This window comes from Gymnodraco acuticeps, unplaced genomic scaffold (genome assembly GCF_902827175.1).
Source record: "Gymnodraco acuticeps unplaced genomic scaffold, fGymAcu1.1, whole genome shotgun sequence".
In the NCBI taxonomy this organism is placed as follows: Eukaryota; Metazoa; Chordata; class Actinopteri; order Perciformes; family Bathydraconidae; genus Gymnodraco; species Gymnodraco acuticeps.
In genome coordinates this window covers 286940-301372 of record NW_022990886.1, presented here as the reverse complement: position 1 = coordinate 301372, position 14433 = coordinate 286940, and the positions used below count along the sequence as shown (strand labels likewise).

Below are 14433 nucleotides of genomic sequence, written 5' to 3'. Positions count from 1 at the left end.
TTCAGCACCCCCTAGCTCCCCCCTGGCGCCGCCCCTGCTTCGGCATCATTTTGAAACGTGTATTACAATTAAATGACGGTCAAATATGTTCATCTTGTTGTAGTTGTAGCCCCCAGGCCACCGATTCTCTCTAGTTTAGCATACTCAGCCCGACTCAGCCTGGTTGTTCCTGGCCCTAGAACCACGATTTAGTCGGGCCAGAAAAAAGGTGAAAAAGTAGCCCCGGGCCAAAACTAGGCCAATTGGAAGCGCAACCAAAAACGGGCCCCGCACGGCTCGGCACGCTTAAAGCGAGCTACCCGCTGCAGTGGAAACGCGGCATAATACACTAAATGACTTGAAACAAGCAGTCAGCTCAAATCCCTCCACTAATGCATACAAAAAATGACCACATACTATATGAATGCACATAATGACCCCAATTTATTGAAAATTGGATGACAGGTTCATGTAATCTTGTGGAAGTACTCACATCCTGCTAAAGGCAACTCCAGACTTCGCCCAAATATTTGTATTCCTCACTTCAGGAAGAGTGAATGATTGAGACAGCTGTGGAGAATCTTTATGACTGCTGGGAACGTGCATTACAAGCCTTTAACTGATGTTGTTTTTTTTCATCAGGTGTGTAGTAATAGAGACACATCAGTACAATGATTGGGGATAATAGCAGTAGGACTTAATTGGTTCTTCAGCCATGTTCTTTCAACATACAAGTCATCATACTATCTTGCAATACCATCATTCAGTTTAGCATCAATTCAACATTTTGTTGCTGGCCTTTTCTTTTTTAATTACTAGTAACCAGCATCAACAATCATGTCAGAGTATTGGAGGACAGGATATTCTTCATCAAGTTTCATAAAAAAAAGAATCAATAGATTTGTAATAACCGACTTAATTATGAATATAGGGGAATAAAAAGGGCATATAATTAATAGTTCTGCATTCATGTTGGGCATTACCAAGATAGATAGGTCAAAAGTTGATTAGAATGAATAAAATCAGGTTGGTTAAATGTATCTCCGGTCATATCATCCAACCTCCCCCCACTGTAGATCCACAAATATACAAATTCATTTTTTCCCCACTTTTTCCATTTATTTATTACAATTAATTCAAGGTCATCCATCACTTTTCAATGTGTCAGCTACTCCTTTTTTCCCATTTAAAACAAGTCCAGTATGCGACTATTCTTAAGAAGCTGAATAGTCCTGAAGGCGGGAGAGGGAGGATGGGGGGGTGTTTTTAAAGTAAAGGACAGGTTTGCAGGAGGAAAGGAAGGAGGGAGTGATGTCCTCCCGGGAGCCTCTTCCACGTGAGGAGTTTTTTTCATAAGCTATGTGAGATAATTTTTTTCAGCGGTCGTCTTTTTTCTCCTCGTATTGCGCTGTCGGGCCTCTTCTCGTTATTTTCTCTCTATTCTACGTCCTCTGCGTCGTCTCCGTCCATTAGCAGAGCGGCGTACTTACTCGCTGAGCTGAACTTCTACAAAGGCAAAACAAAAAAGAACCTGGATCAGTACAGTAAGCTTTGGATGTTAGAAAAAGAAAGGAGGATGAAAACATATTAGGGACAAGGTTTCAAACCTATAATGAGCGGGGGAGCACTGATACAACTACTGAAGGCTTTAAGGGGAACTCTTTAATGAAACTTATTTGAGGGGATGTCAGACTGGACTAATCCTGGGCAGTGAAAGACTTACAGGGGTTGGGATTTCGTGGAATTTCTTTGGCTCTGGGGGTGGTCTGGAGTCTCGGTCTCTTCTGATATCCTTTCTACAATCAGAGCGAACACTGAGGTTAAGATCTATCGGTGGACCTCAGTGCTGCAAAGTTGACCCTTGCTGTGAATCCTCAAAACACACACACACAACTAAAAAGGAGCACAAATTCATTATCTGAAAATGTACATCTACAAGCTGATTGGTGTGCTCAGTTTATATTTACTTATATTTAGAAGAAAAGCTTCACAATACAGTTCGAACAGTTCTGAGTTTCATGTCCAATTGATGTTGTACTGAAGTTTTAGCACTCAAACTGATAGAAGTAAAAGGTAGAGCATTAAATGCATCATGAGCTGTGTAACTGAGCAAAGGCCATTCTTTACAGATGCCCACTAACTCTCCTCCTGCAGAGCCTAGCTTAGGGTGGCTGACCTGTCTGCCTCCTTTCTTCGGTCTCTGTTGGGACCTTCTCCTCGGCCCCGCCCTGCTCCATGCCCTGCAGAACCCCCTCGTGCTCGTGGGGGCCCCCGGTCACGACGCATAACGTCAGCCTTGTTCTCATCTTAAAGAAGCCAGACAGTTGAGTGAAGGAAGGGAGGTTGTTGGACTTTGTAAAGGAGACTACACTCACAACACATTGCAGCATGAAAAGCCTCTGGGTTGGATTCGAAAAGTGTTAGTCGCTGATGCCGGGCCAAATGAGGGTTCACGTCTGCCTGCATGCAAGCTGAGCTTAAACGGTGCAACTCAATTAGTTTCATGTTAAATTGGCTTTAATGTTGTATTCTTATACAGCACTGTTTCCACATTTGGCCAGTTTGCTGAGTCTGAACCTAAAATATACATTTATAACATTTAAGTCAGAATTGTGGTGCATGCGCATATTATTCTGCAACAAGGCACACTAATCGAGACATGTCAGTGCTCCCCTTGTAATGAATTCAGTCTCTGCAGAAAGATGAGTGAGAGATGTTTTCTTTCCAGTATGATGCAGAAACAAAGTGTGAAAAGAAGGAATAACAGCTGTTCTTGCCTCGATGAAAAATACTGGAGCGTCATATTAGGGCTGCTCGATTATGGCAAAAATAATAATCTTGATTATTTGGGTCAATAATTGATATCACGATTATTATAAACAATTATCCATTTACTTTGAAAACATCCATTTATTGGGGAAAGAAATGTGAACAGTATGTTTTTAACAGTTGATTACCCTGAACTTTAAGTATAATTCAACTGAAAAACCAATAAAAAATAAAAATAAAAATAAAATAATCGTTTTATTTCGATTATGTTGTTTTCATAATCGTTGCAAGCCAAAATCGTAATTGCGATTAATTGAGCAGCCTTACTTCATATCAGACTTATGTTATTACACGGACTACGTACATAAGAAATGTACTTCCTGTCTGCTTAGTGAAAGTTGACATCTAACTTAACAGAATTAACTGAAAACACCAGATTCTAATTTTCATTTTCAAACAAATGTTCCTCTTTATGGACTTTCGAGTCTGCAAAATAACTAAGAGAAATCCTTGCAGTTACAGTTAATCTTACAAGATCTATTTTTTTGCCACTAACGGGCTCTTGGTCAAAACAATAACAAGACCGCGTAGCAGATCATGCGAGTTGGCGTCTAATACATGCTTGTTGATTTTGTTTAGTTTAAATTATTTGTTTTATGGTAATCGAGGTCTACACTGGGGTTTGGGTAAACATTCCCCACACATCAGCAGGCCTTACCTTTTTCAGATTCTCTTTCATCCGCAGAATTTGGGGAGCTAAAGAGAAAGTAAGAATAGTCAGGAGTTTGTACACAAAACACTTGAACACCGACAGTTTCACTTTTCCAATAACTTTTGATAACTAGTTCTACGAGTGACATTTTTTGAAATGGCAGTTTCTGAGCAGTGTGCTGGGGAAAGGCTTCCCATAATGCAGCATGTCTCACCTGAGCTTGGGAGGAGTCGACCCACCGGGGGAGACGGGAGAGACCGGAGGTCGTCCGTCGCCCTCACTAGAGCCTGTGCTGGCTGCACTTCTCTTGGCCCAGACATTCTCCTTGGGAGGAGGCGCTGGCACCACCTTCAGCAGCTCCTTGGGGGAGTTGGTGGAGGGGGGCAGCGGGGAGGTCCCAGGGGAGGAGGGCTCACTATCTCTCGCACTGAAAACCTCATTCTCCCCAGAGCGCTCACCATCTCGACACCTGGAGCCTTTAGGATGAAAAAGAACAGCGTTTGTTATGTTGTTTTTTTTATACAAAGTACATTGCACATATTGTTATCAACATTGTATATTACTGATAGTACAGAATAATTTTTATTTTTTTTAAACAAAAAGTCTTAAAAAGGTTCTCAAAATTAAATCTTTATATGAATGTCCAACAGATTAGGCTGATTTGATGACATATATATTATTGTATTATTCTGTGTTGGCTGAAAGTGCCATGTTAAGAAACAGACACAAAAATAAGATACACAGCCGGATTCCTGAAGGCAATCCTTAACAAAATCAAACACGGACATATCTCACCTCTTCCAGAAGTACTTCCTTGCTGTGAAGACTCACTTCCTGTGCGAGACCTCGAAGGATGACTTTCTTCATTGCGCCAGCTTGGGTCCCTGAAAACAAAAAAGAAAATAAGTTTATACATTTACAAGAGTTACGTTTTTTAAATCTTCCTAAAATATATTTGTATGGATGGATACAATGAGCTTCCCCCAATAGAGTGTCCATATAACATAAATAACCAATTGAGTTGTCGCATGTTCAAACAATGACATGAAGATGTGGACCCCTGACCTGTCTCGAATCTTTCTGTCAGGTCCTCGTCCTTTGTCCTCCTCCAGCTGCCTCTGCAGTCTCTCTTCCTGTTTCTTCAGCCTCTCCTCCACCTCCCTCTCCTTAGCTGCTGTGTCAACCGGCTTGGCTGAACCAAAGATGGAGGAAGCCCTGCTGCCGGAGCTCGGAGGTGCAGCTACAGCTGGGGAGGGACCTCCCCCGCCACCACCACCACCTCCGCCACCGCCACCACCACCACCACCTCCGCCACCGCCACCACCGCTGCCACCACCGCCTCCAGCACTGCCTCCCTCCTCCGCGGGCATGCTACGGGGCTTAAGGTTCAACTTGGGTCTCTGTGTGGAACCGGCTGTGAGAACAAGAAATCATTATATTCCTCCTGTTGAAACTTGACAGATTATACAAAATGATGAATACATTTGTTTTTAAATGTAGTTGGGTTGGCTTCATTTTGTTGTACCATTTATATTAACAATTATTTTCAGTCTATAGGGTGCAGAGGATTAAAGTCTTCGTCAAATAACACTTGTACAAATTGCAACACTAAAATAACCCTACTTCATGAGATCAGTTAATACATATTATTTAATGTGATGCAATAACAACTCTCACCATCACTTCTCTCTTCACGCCTCTCCTCCTTCCTCTCGAACCGGTCCTCGCTGCCCCCGTAACGCTCCCGTTGACCGTAACTATCACTGCTACCCCGAAAGTCATCATCGCGGCGGAAGCCAGTGCCAAAGGCACGACGACTACTTCCTCCTGCTCCACCACCACGAGAGTCAAAACCTGGAAGGATGGCAGGGTAGAAAACAGGTGAGATATCAAAATGGAAGAACTAGTGCATGCATGGAGAACAGGGAGACGTGTTTGCCAACGACTTGATTGAGATGGGATAGTTAAAGAACATTTGAGGGATATTATGATCAGGGTTTCCGTTAGCCGGTAATTACCGGTTTTTAGCTGGTAAAATGTATTTTAAAAAACTGTAAATTTCATTTCTTGTGAGACTTGCGTTTTGTTTCGGTAACATTTTTCGTATCATCAGTTAGCTTGAGTTTCTTCCCGTTAGGATGGTATGAACCATTCATAGTTTTTTAAATATTAAGAAGCCCTGAGACAGTGTCGTGAAAAGAAAGCCCCGCCGGCGGGGTCTTTGGGGCTTAACAGGTTAACTGAGTTTTAAACATCAGCATATCCGGTCATAGTGCGGTAATTACCTGCCAACAGAAACTCTGCTACACAATTCTTATTATTATTGAAACATGACTGGTAAGTTTCGAATTTGTCCGGTAAAATTAATTATTTCCGGACATTTGACCGGCAAAAACAAATATCCTAGCGGAAACCCTGATTATGATCATGAAGCTCATACAGGCAAGAGGATCTGAACAAGCACGAAGACACACCTCCTCTATCGAAGTCTCTACGGTCCCGGTCATCATAGCGATCGCGGAAGCGGTCTCTTCCTCCATCATAGCGGTCGTTGTCCCGCCGCGGCCCGTCTCTGAAGCGGTCCGGCTCGTAGCGGTCCCGTGATCCTGCAGCATCAGTACCAGCACACGCAAAAACAAAAATGCCGTTTAACATAGGGAATTCCTCTTCTAATGAACTGTTAGGGTTTGGATTGAACATTAAACAGAGCCTGGGAGATAATCACGCATTGTTTTTTAGCAGTAAAGTCAACATTTTGGATAAATATATAAATTGCACTTAAGCATGTTTTACACCTGAAAACATGTTAATAAATGTAGGGACAACAAAGTTAGTTAAGTTTTACAAATTGTTTTAACTAATATTATGCCAGGTTGTTAAAGTGCCATCAGCTTTATCATAGTCAAATTGTGACTGACATCATTGATGCTAGGAAATCGGTCCCTTCTGTCCAAAACTTCTAAGACAATTATCCTCGATCACAATTGTCCTGGCTTAAAGAGTGAAATAACAATGATTGTTCAAAGCAGGAACGAAGCCAATTCTGACTCACTTCCTCCAAAGGCCTCTTCTCTCTTGGGAGGTGCATCATCAGCCTCTGTGCTGCCGCGAGGAGCCCTCCAGTCACTGTCAGTCTTGTCAGGACCCAGGTCCGACATCCGGCCGCCCCTGTCCCGGCCTCCCATAGACCCATTGTCTCTCTCTGAGGAGTAAAGAAAAATAGATTTTAGGTTTAAATGATAGGATATTAGGTTTTAGGGACGTATTCCCACTTGCTAAATGACATCTAGTCAAAGAGGCCAGAAATGGTAACAGCAAAAAAAAAAAAAAGGGTAGCATTGTACCTTTATCATTAGACTGGTCAGCAATATCTACACGGATCCTTCGGTTTCCCAGGTTCTGTTGAACAAACAGAGTTAGTCATTCTTCTGTGAACATTTTTTTTTTTTTTTTAAATCAGAGATAGAAACCCACTTTCATTCATTGTATAACTTAAATCTTTATTTTGTGCATGGAGGCCATTAAATACATTTTAACTTCAGATTAATTGTGCAATACTGCTACGGGGAATGTAGTTCACTTAGTTTAGATCCATGGTTTCAGATTAAAATGTTAAACCAAGTTCTTGTTGCAGCCTCTCACCTCCTCATTGAGACTCAAGGCCCTCAGAAGGGAGTCCACATCGTCAAATTCGGCATAACCAAAGCCCTTCAGCCTCTCAGGGTTACTGGGCTCCCGGGGCAGACGCACTGCACTGATCTGGGGAGGAATAAAGTAAGAGATTAACATAAAACCAAATGCACTAAACTGGGCCCAGCAATGTACCAGTGCACCCGTACAAACACACATTTTGGAAAAAACAAATATAGAAGAATTGAGTGTCTATTGAACAAACAAGGCTAGCCTGTTTGGCCTGTTCTTTATAAATAAACAAATTGACTGGTAGAGCAGTGTGAAAACTAAAGCAGTTCCAAGAGCAGTGTGTCTGGGAGCTTATACTACAGAGATGAAAATAAAGTTACAGATTTAATTGAATATGGATGACTGACTAGTAGAGCTGGGTACCGTTAGGATTTATCGATACCGCTTATCGATACCGGTATTTTTCGATACTTTTCAATAATTTGGTGCTCAAAATTATAGACATGATTACAAGATTAAAAAGTCATTTTATTGTAATTTATTTGTATTTATTATTTAATAACTTTTTCAATGTCATACCAAGAAGGTATGAGTGTGTCTCTGGAAGGGGGGGTGGTGATTAGGGGCAGTTCATAAATCCATGTAAACATGACCATTATTCAGTTAAAACGAGACGCTGTGTGCGCACCTCCTAAACCGGAAGCTCCGGTCGGCTAACCATTATAATCCGTTTATTATTTATAATTGTAATGATGGATTATCAGTAAACATTTTAAAGTTACACAGAGACCGTTTTTATGCCCTTGAACACAAAACAGCAAAGGTAAGACATAATTATCATCATGGCTACGTAAAGTGAAGTTGTTTTCTTGCTCTTTCCTGGCTGCTAGTTCAGTGGGTTTTAGTCGTACAGTGATGAGACTTATACCAATGGAATCTGTGGAATCTCAGCTTTCATGTGATATGTTGTTTGTGCAGATAAAATGACTTAGAAAAGATCGCTTTTCTCAGCTTTTTCTATGGTCAGCTCAATTAAGAAAAGTACTATCTTGGTCTCTGGGAAGAAAGGATTCACTATGGGTTCAGATAGAAGCCAATATCTTTGACCCGTTGCCAGTGGAAACTCCTATATTTGTTAAAAGATTTAAATAAGGTGAAAAATATGGACAAATGTTTTACAGTGGTCAATACACTTTTAGCCTGGAGGGACTGTACAAACAAAAGTTCATGTTAACTCTGGTATTTCAATAATTTTCTCCTATTTTGAACAATCCTGATCTTAGCAAATATTTGTTGTCAATCAATATAAACAAATGGACGAAATCAGGTATAAAGCAATTGAAATATTTGTTTCACAAAGATATAACATTGAAATAATTTAATGATTTAAGAGCAGAATATGACATTTCAAATAAGGATTTTTTCAGATACCTGCAAATTAGGAACGTGATCCAATCAATTATTAAAAGCAATAAATTGAGATCGGGATTGTTAGAAGAAGAGGAGATATTGATGTCATCGAGCACGATCAAAGGTAAAATGAGTGAATTTAATGCAGTTTTTTCTAAAAGAGCTCAGTCATCCTTTCTAACTTTAAAAAAGATCTGGGGAAAGGACTTAGGGATACAGATAGATGAAACTACTTGGCTGAATATTTGTGAAAGAACACATTTTCCATTCACAAGCAATAAAATCAAAGAAGCAAACTTTAAATGTATCAACAAATGTTACCTCACACCCATAAAGATGCATACAATTTCCAAAGAAAACTCTCCAAAAAGTCCGAGATGTAAAATAAAAGAAGGAACATTTATGCATCTGTTTTGGGACTGTGATCTCTTGAAACATTTCTGGGATTCAATTCATGCTCTCACAAAAGCCGTTTTAGGCATCGAAATGAGCCTAAATCCATGCTTTTTCCTGTCAAATGACATGCCAAACTTTAAACTGAATCCCAAACATTACAGAATACTAATCACAATAACATTTTGCCAAGAAATGTATACTTTTACTCTGGAAGAATGAACGCCCCCCAACATTTAAACTTTTCATTGATCAGAGAACACATTTTTTACCTCTGGAGAAAATGACATTGGAAAAATATAATCGTGGACATATCTTTCAAGCTCTGTGGTTGCCATTGTTTTCTTATTTGGAAAATATATCCGAGATATGACCAGTGATGGAATGGTGCATTCTGTGGCTATTTTTCCTGACGGCCGGAAACACTCGTTGTGGTGTTGTCATTGTCTACATTGTCGCTGTATTGTATAATTATTTGTTTGTTTTACTTTGATGTGGTTTTTTTCCTTTTCCGTTTTATGTTTATTTTCATGGCTCTGTTGTTTAAGTTATATTGATAAGCATTTTTTGGTTTCGTCTGTGTGGGTGCGGGTGGAGGGAGGGAGGGGGGAGTGTAATGTGATATTACAATATAAATTAAATGGCATCGATTACTGTACACTATAATGAAATAAAAAGACTTGTAAAAAGAAAAGAACAAAAGAAAAGATCGCTTTTGCCAGTTATGAGCTAAAGTAGCCGTTAGCCACGTTAGCCCGTTTTGCTAAGTGTTGATTTAGACTTGGTGTTGGACTTCTGTTTCGTGTAGGTAAAATGGTTAATATCATCTGTTAGCTGAGGTTCTTCCCGTTAAGTGGGTATTAAATGTTAAGAAGCCTTGAGACGCTGTTTCTAGCAAGATGCTGGGGCTGCCCCCGGGAGTCTCAATAATAAGAGCGCTGTTAGGAGAGATGACGAGTGGCATTCACAGTGGCCAATCAGAGTGGTACTCAAACTGGATACGTCACACGGGATGAGGGTTCCCAACCAACCACAATTGTTCAAACTAAGGAAGTAGCGTAATTCATATACCGATAGCAGCACCATTTGTCCAGCGGCTTAACGGTATACCAATAGCGTCCAATCAGGTACCGGTACTGACTTAGTACCAGTTCTCGATACCCATCCCTACTGACTAGCTTGTCAAGATGTTCAGGAGAGTTTCACTGTTTGCGTTTGCTTACATAACAAAGAGTAGCAGTAGCTGTAACACCTAAGTGCCATGTGCTTTATGGCCTACACTGCATGCGCGCTTGCTACACTTACGGCCAAGCCACGAAAGAAGTCTTTGATCGATTCCTCAGAGACATCATAGGGCAGGTTGCCCAGGAAGGCCGTGTAAGGCGGGCTGCGGGGCAATCGGGAGCGGTCCACATCGGGTTCACGCGCTGAGCGAGGTGCTGTCGGAAGGACGGACCGGTCAATGTTCGATGCCCGGGAATAATCCTCCTCCACGTGCCAAGAGGTCGAGACTGGAAGGATGGGATGAGAGAACATTTAAAAACTAAAAACGTAGTGTCAGTTATCGAACTGCAGTTGGAAATGCAAATAAAGCATTTGGCAACTTGGACTCAACAAAAATGAATGTTAATTGAAAAGTATATGTATCAGTCACACAAACATTCAAGAGACACTACAGCGAATGCAAAACTTATTTAAAAAGAAAATACTCAGTTTGACAATAGATACAGCTGAATGTAAAGCCCTTAATACTACCAGCCACTAGCAGAAAAAACAGTGCTTGGTAGATTTGCTTTAGTCACCAGACTAAAAAAAAACAATGGTAATCTATTGAGTGGCAGGAAGATTTTTAAATCCACTAGCCACAGTGGCAGGTAGACAAAAAAGTAAATGTCCATGTCTTGAATTATAATTTATGCGAGCCAAAAACTCCAGATATAACAAAACAAATACACATTTAGTATCAAAATGCTTATGCAGAAATGTGAAGCAAGTACATGTACTGCACCTTTGATATGTTCTTTGTAAAATAACTTGCTATACATCACATGACCCTAACAACATGTGATCCTGTGATGTGTAGCTTGATATGTTATACGATATGTATGTGTGATATAAACCACACTATACAAACTCCATTCAATAAAACAATTGCAGTGATCAGTTTCACTGTCATCACTTAATCTGAAAGAAAAGTGAAGATTCAAGGTTTTCATTGAATAGCAGTTTTGCAATACGAGTCATGTTTTAATCTAGAAGAATTTCATGACTTTATTTAATTACTTTTATATCATGGTTAGATGGCTATCCTATGCCTTTTAAGGGATGGATCACCCTCATATCAGCAGATACTCAAGGTAGTAAAAACACAGAAACTGAATCCAAACCATCTACGTGGTTTATTAATTGGCCTGATCTTTTCTTACATTGATAACACTTGGAATGAAGAGACCATTAACCCTCAGGAACAACATATATATATTTAACATTCACTGACTGCATTCGCCAAGGCATTTTCCTTTATACCCTCTCAACTAAGGGACAACCCGATCACAAGCGCATTGATATTGATCTCACTATCATTAAATGGAAAACTGAAAGACAGGTAGGCAAGTTAAATACTTTATGTGTGCATTTCCTTATTGTACTCACCATCACCGTCCAGGTCATCGGTCTCATCGGCCCAGCTAGTGGACTTTACTGGGTAGCTAGGGGGAGCGTTGCTACTGGTTCCCTTGTCGTCTGCCAGGAAGTCAGTCAGGGTGAGGGTCTTCCCCTTCTTATTCTTCTTCTTAGCTAGGGGGGAAATAAACACAGTGGACAGAGTAAGAGATGTGCCAGGACATCGTTTAGTTGTCCAAATGGATGTCTTTAAAGCCCCCTGGGAAGGCTAATACATAATTGGCTGTTAATTGTGTAATATGGGATCTGATTGTATAGGTTATATACCTAAAAAGTATGAAGCCATTGGCATAGCTATGTCGTTTTAATACATCACTTCAATTCCCTGATCAAAACTTTTGCATAGAAAAGCGAATGCTAAATGTTAGACAAAGTATTAATAATAGTCAAGCTTTTTTATCAAGTGGGGTCAATTTGATGGATTTTGTAATTTATTCTACGGCGGCAAAATGTTTGAGTGATCGAAAATTAACTAATGTTGCGGACCTTCAGTAATTAGATCCTTTGATCAGCCAAATAAGATGTTATAAAACAAGGTTCCCCATTAGTTACATGCTTATTTAAATATATCAGACTATTGGGGATGATTGATTACACATTCAACCTTGCTACGGTGTATGCATGTTTACCATTGCAAGCCACATGGGCTTTAAAATGTTAAAAAGACAACCCATTGTTTCCTTTTTTTTATATTTACATTATTCAAACAATGACGTCAGATTGCTTTTCCGGCATGTAATAGATTACAATTCTTTTTTTGAACAACTCAGGGAAATATTACAAAATATAGTGAGTAAAGCAGTGAAATGCTGCACAACGGAGATAATCATTCTTTAAGCACCAACACAACAACAGTCTGGGGTTTTGTGTGTTTTTCTCTCGTGGACAGCTGCACTGCCGAGAAGACAAACAGTATAATAGTGTGATATGTTGTCAACATCCCAGCCTGCAGTGATAGGACTGCAGTGTCTGAGTGATAACAAAAAGATCCCGGGCATTATTTCAATAAACACCACAGGGAGTGGTCTGCAAGTCCAATAGGTCAGAAAAGGTTTTGCATTCATCCCCAATAATGCAATGCAAGGTGCAATGCATGTAACGTGTTCAAACCACTAGACTGCATGTCTGCTGCTTTATTTAGGGAACATACATTGGAGATCGAATGAATGGTTCACATATCCATTGCAAAACATTCCTGCAAGTGTACATTTAAAAAAGGCAAACATTGCCAGTTACACATAGGGGCTTCACAGCTCATAGAGCAGGTCTGGTCTGTTTTGGTGCGAGGCAAAAAAAGGGGAGCCACAACGTAGGCTATGAGCTTAATTGTGAAAATCCCAGTTGTCAGGACATTCTTTTCATACATCGTTACAAAACCTGCACACATGCAGAGCAACAGAGACTGTAACTGTAAACTCTTTCCCAGTGCACAATGCTAAGTCATTGTTTACAAGCAACAGGCCTTAAGGGCGTCGAGTCCTTATTCTTTATAAAACAGTCAAATTATTCTGACTGCCTAATAGCTTTCTTAGCGCACCGCACTCATGTAGCAAGCTAGTAGCTTCGCAACGTTAACTTTTGGCAGTACAGCTAAAGCTACAATAAAATAAACACAACCCAAGTGTTTCTGCACAGGTTGTTTGTTTGCGAGTATGCAGATTGCTTTTGTCTTTATGCCTATGCGGGCTTAGTCAGCAAAGGAGTGCTGACGGGGGAAGAGTCCCTGCTTAGCAGGCTAGGTTTTAGGGCCTAGCACACGTCGCAGCGCCAGAATCCAAGTGCGCCATCATCGGAGCAGGACTAAGCCCACCGGATGGGACGGCTCGAAGTTATGAAGCTGCAAGTGAAGTGTTTATGAAACGACCCAACAGGCCCAGCTGCCTCGTTTCATCAAACACCGATACCCGGGCGCCAGGCTGCACACGTGGGGCGCCTCAGCCGGGACTGGTCGGCCCAACCCCTCCTCCCCGAAACGCGCTTGCGCCCGATGATTATCTGCTCTGAGCGCCACGGCGAGCTCCGCCACGGGCATACAATGTGCGAGCTGTGTGCACGCAGTTAGCAACATTTCACAACATGTCCCACACAGTCTAATGCATGTATTACTGTGAAGCCCCGATAAGCTGAAAACACTAACACCACTCTAACGTTTTTCATAGGAAAAGACCGCATGTAACCTGTAGGTTAAAATGCTCAGCTTGTGCAAGTCGTAGCTTCGTTCATTCGCCTTCTTCAAGCAGCAAGGTCTTTACTGGGCCAAAAACAACCAACGAACCGATTTATACACGCGGGACAACGACGCCAATCAATTACGATACATTAACAATACTAGAACATAATATTTGTAATTATTTTTGCTGTAAATACCGCTTAAAATCCCTCCAACCGACCCAGATCGTTCAACCTCATAAACCTCACCTGACGCCGCCATGTTGGAGAACGAGTTCGTAGTAGTTCCCGGATGAAGGCGTCAGAGGTTTATTATCGGGAGCGCGCATCGCCGTTCACGGGCATGTCTCCTCCCTTGTTTGCCTTCTCCAAACTTAAAAGATGTTGAAAGAGAACTTGGCGTACTTCTATTTAACCACATCTGCTCATGTACATTGGACCTTAATATCCTTGTAACTGAACTAACGTTACATTTTCTCTAAATCCTTCGACCAAACATTTCTATGCAGCTTTAAAAAGTGTGTATTGCCCAAGGAAATAAATGAACCGGCTTGTTTTAATAGCTCTCAATGTAGGTATAGCCTAATTGCAAATAAATAAACATTACAGCAAATGAAAAAGACCAGGTAAATAAATATAACTAACAGGCAGAACTGGCTCCCTAAACTAGTTTGTGA

General features: G+C 40.9%; 1 protein-coding gene across 4 annotated transcripts; it reads right to left on the bottom strand.

Moving 5' to 3' along the window:
- Positions 1–404: 404 nt before the first annotated feature.
- On the bottom strand, positions 405–14130 carry eif4ba (eukaryotic translation initiation factor 4Ba). 4 transcript variants are annotated; one of them, XM_034233483.1, is made up of 15 exons: positions 14006–14130; positions 11558–11701; positions 10211–10416; positions 7103–7219; positions 6805–6859; positions 6513–6662; positions 5935–6081; positions 5138–5314; positions 4526–4874; positions 4256–4344; positions 3675–3936; positions 3467–3504; positions 2156–2285; positions 1703–1775; positions 405–1485 (listed from the first exon to the last, which is right to left on the bottom strand). In XM_034233483.1, exons 1-15 carry the CDS (start codon positions 14016–14018, stop codon positions 1417–1419), a joined length of 2019 nt encoding a protein of 672 aa, XP_034089374.1. In that variant the 5' UTR covers positions 14019–14130; the 3' UTR covers positions 405–1416. The 4 variants fall into 4 exon arrangements, with proteins under 4 accessions (XP_034089374.1, XP_034089373.1, XP_034089375.1 ...); XM_034233482.1 differs by having other exon boundaries at positions 13955–14051; XM_034233484.1 differs by lacking the exon at positions 2156–2285 and having other exon boundaries at positions 13955–14051.
- Positions 14131–14433: the final 303 nt, after the last annotated feature.

Coding starts and splice junctions, on each gene's coding strand:
- eif4ba (XM_034233482.1), bottom strand. CDS start 14,018: ATGGCGGCGTCAGGTGAGGTTTATGAGGTTGAACGATCTGGGTCGGTT. Junction 10,417..11,557: donor CGATGACCTGGACGGTGATG/GTGAGTACAATA, acceptor CCATCCTTCCAG/TCTCGACCTCTTGGCACGTG. Junction 2,286..3,466: donor TGAAAGAGAATCTGAAAAAG/GTAAGGCCTGCT, acceptor GGCTTCTTTAAG/ATGAGAACAAGGCTGACGTT.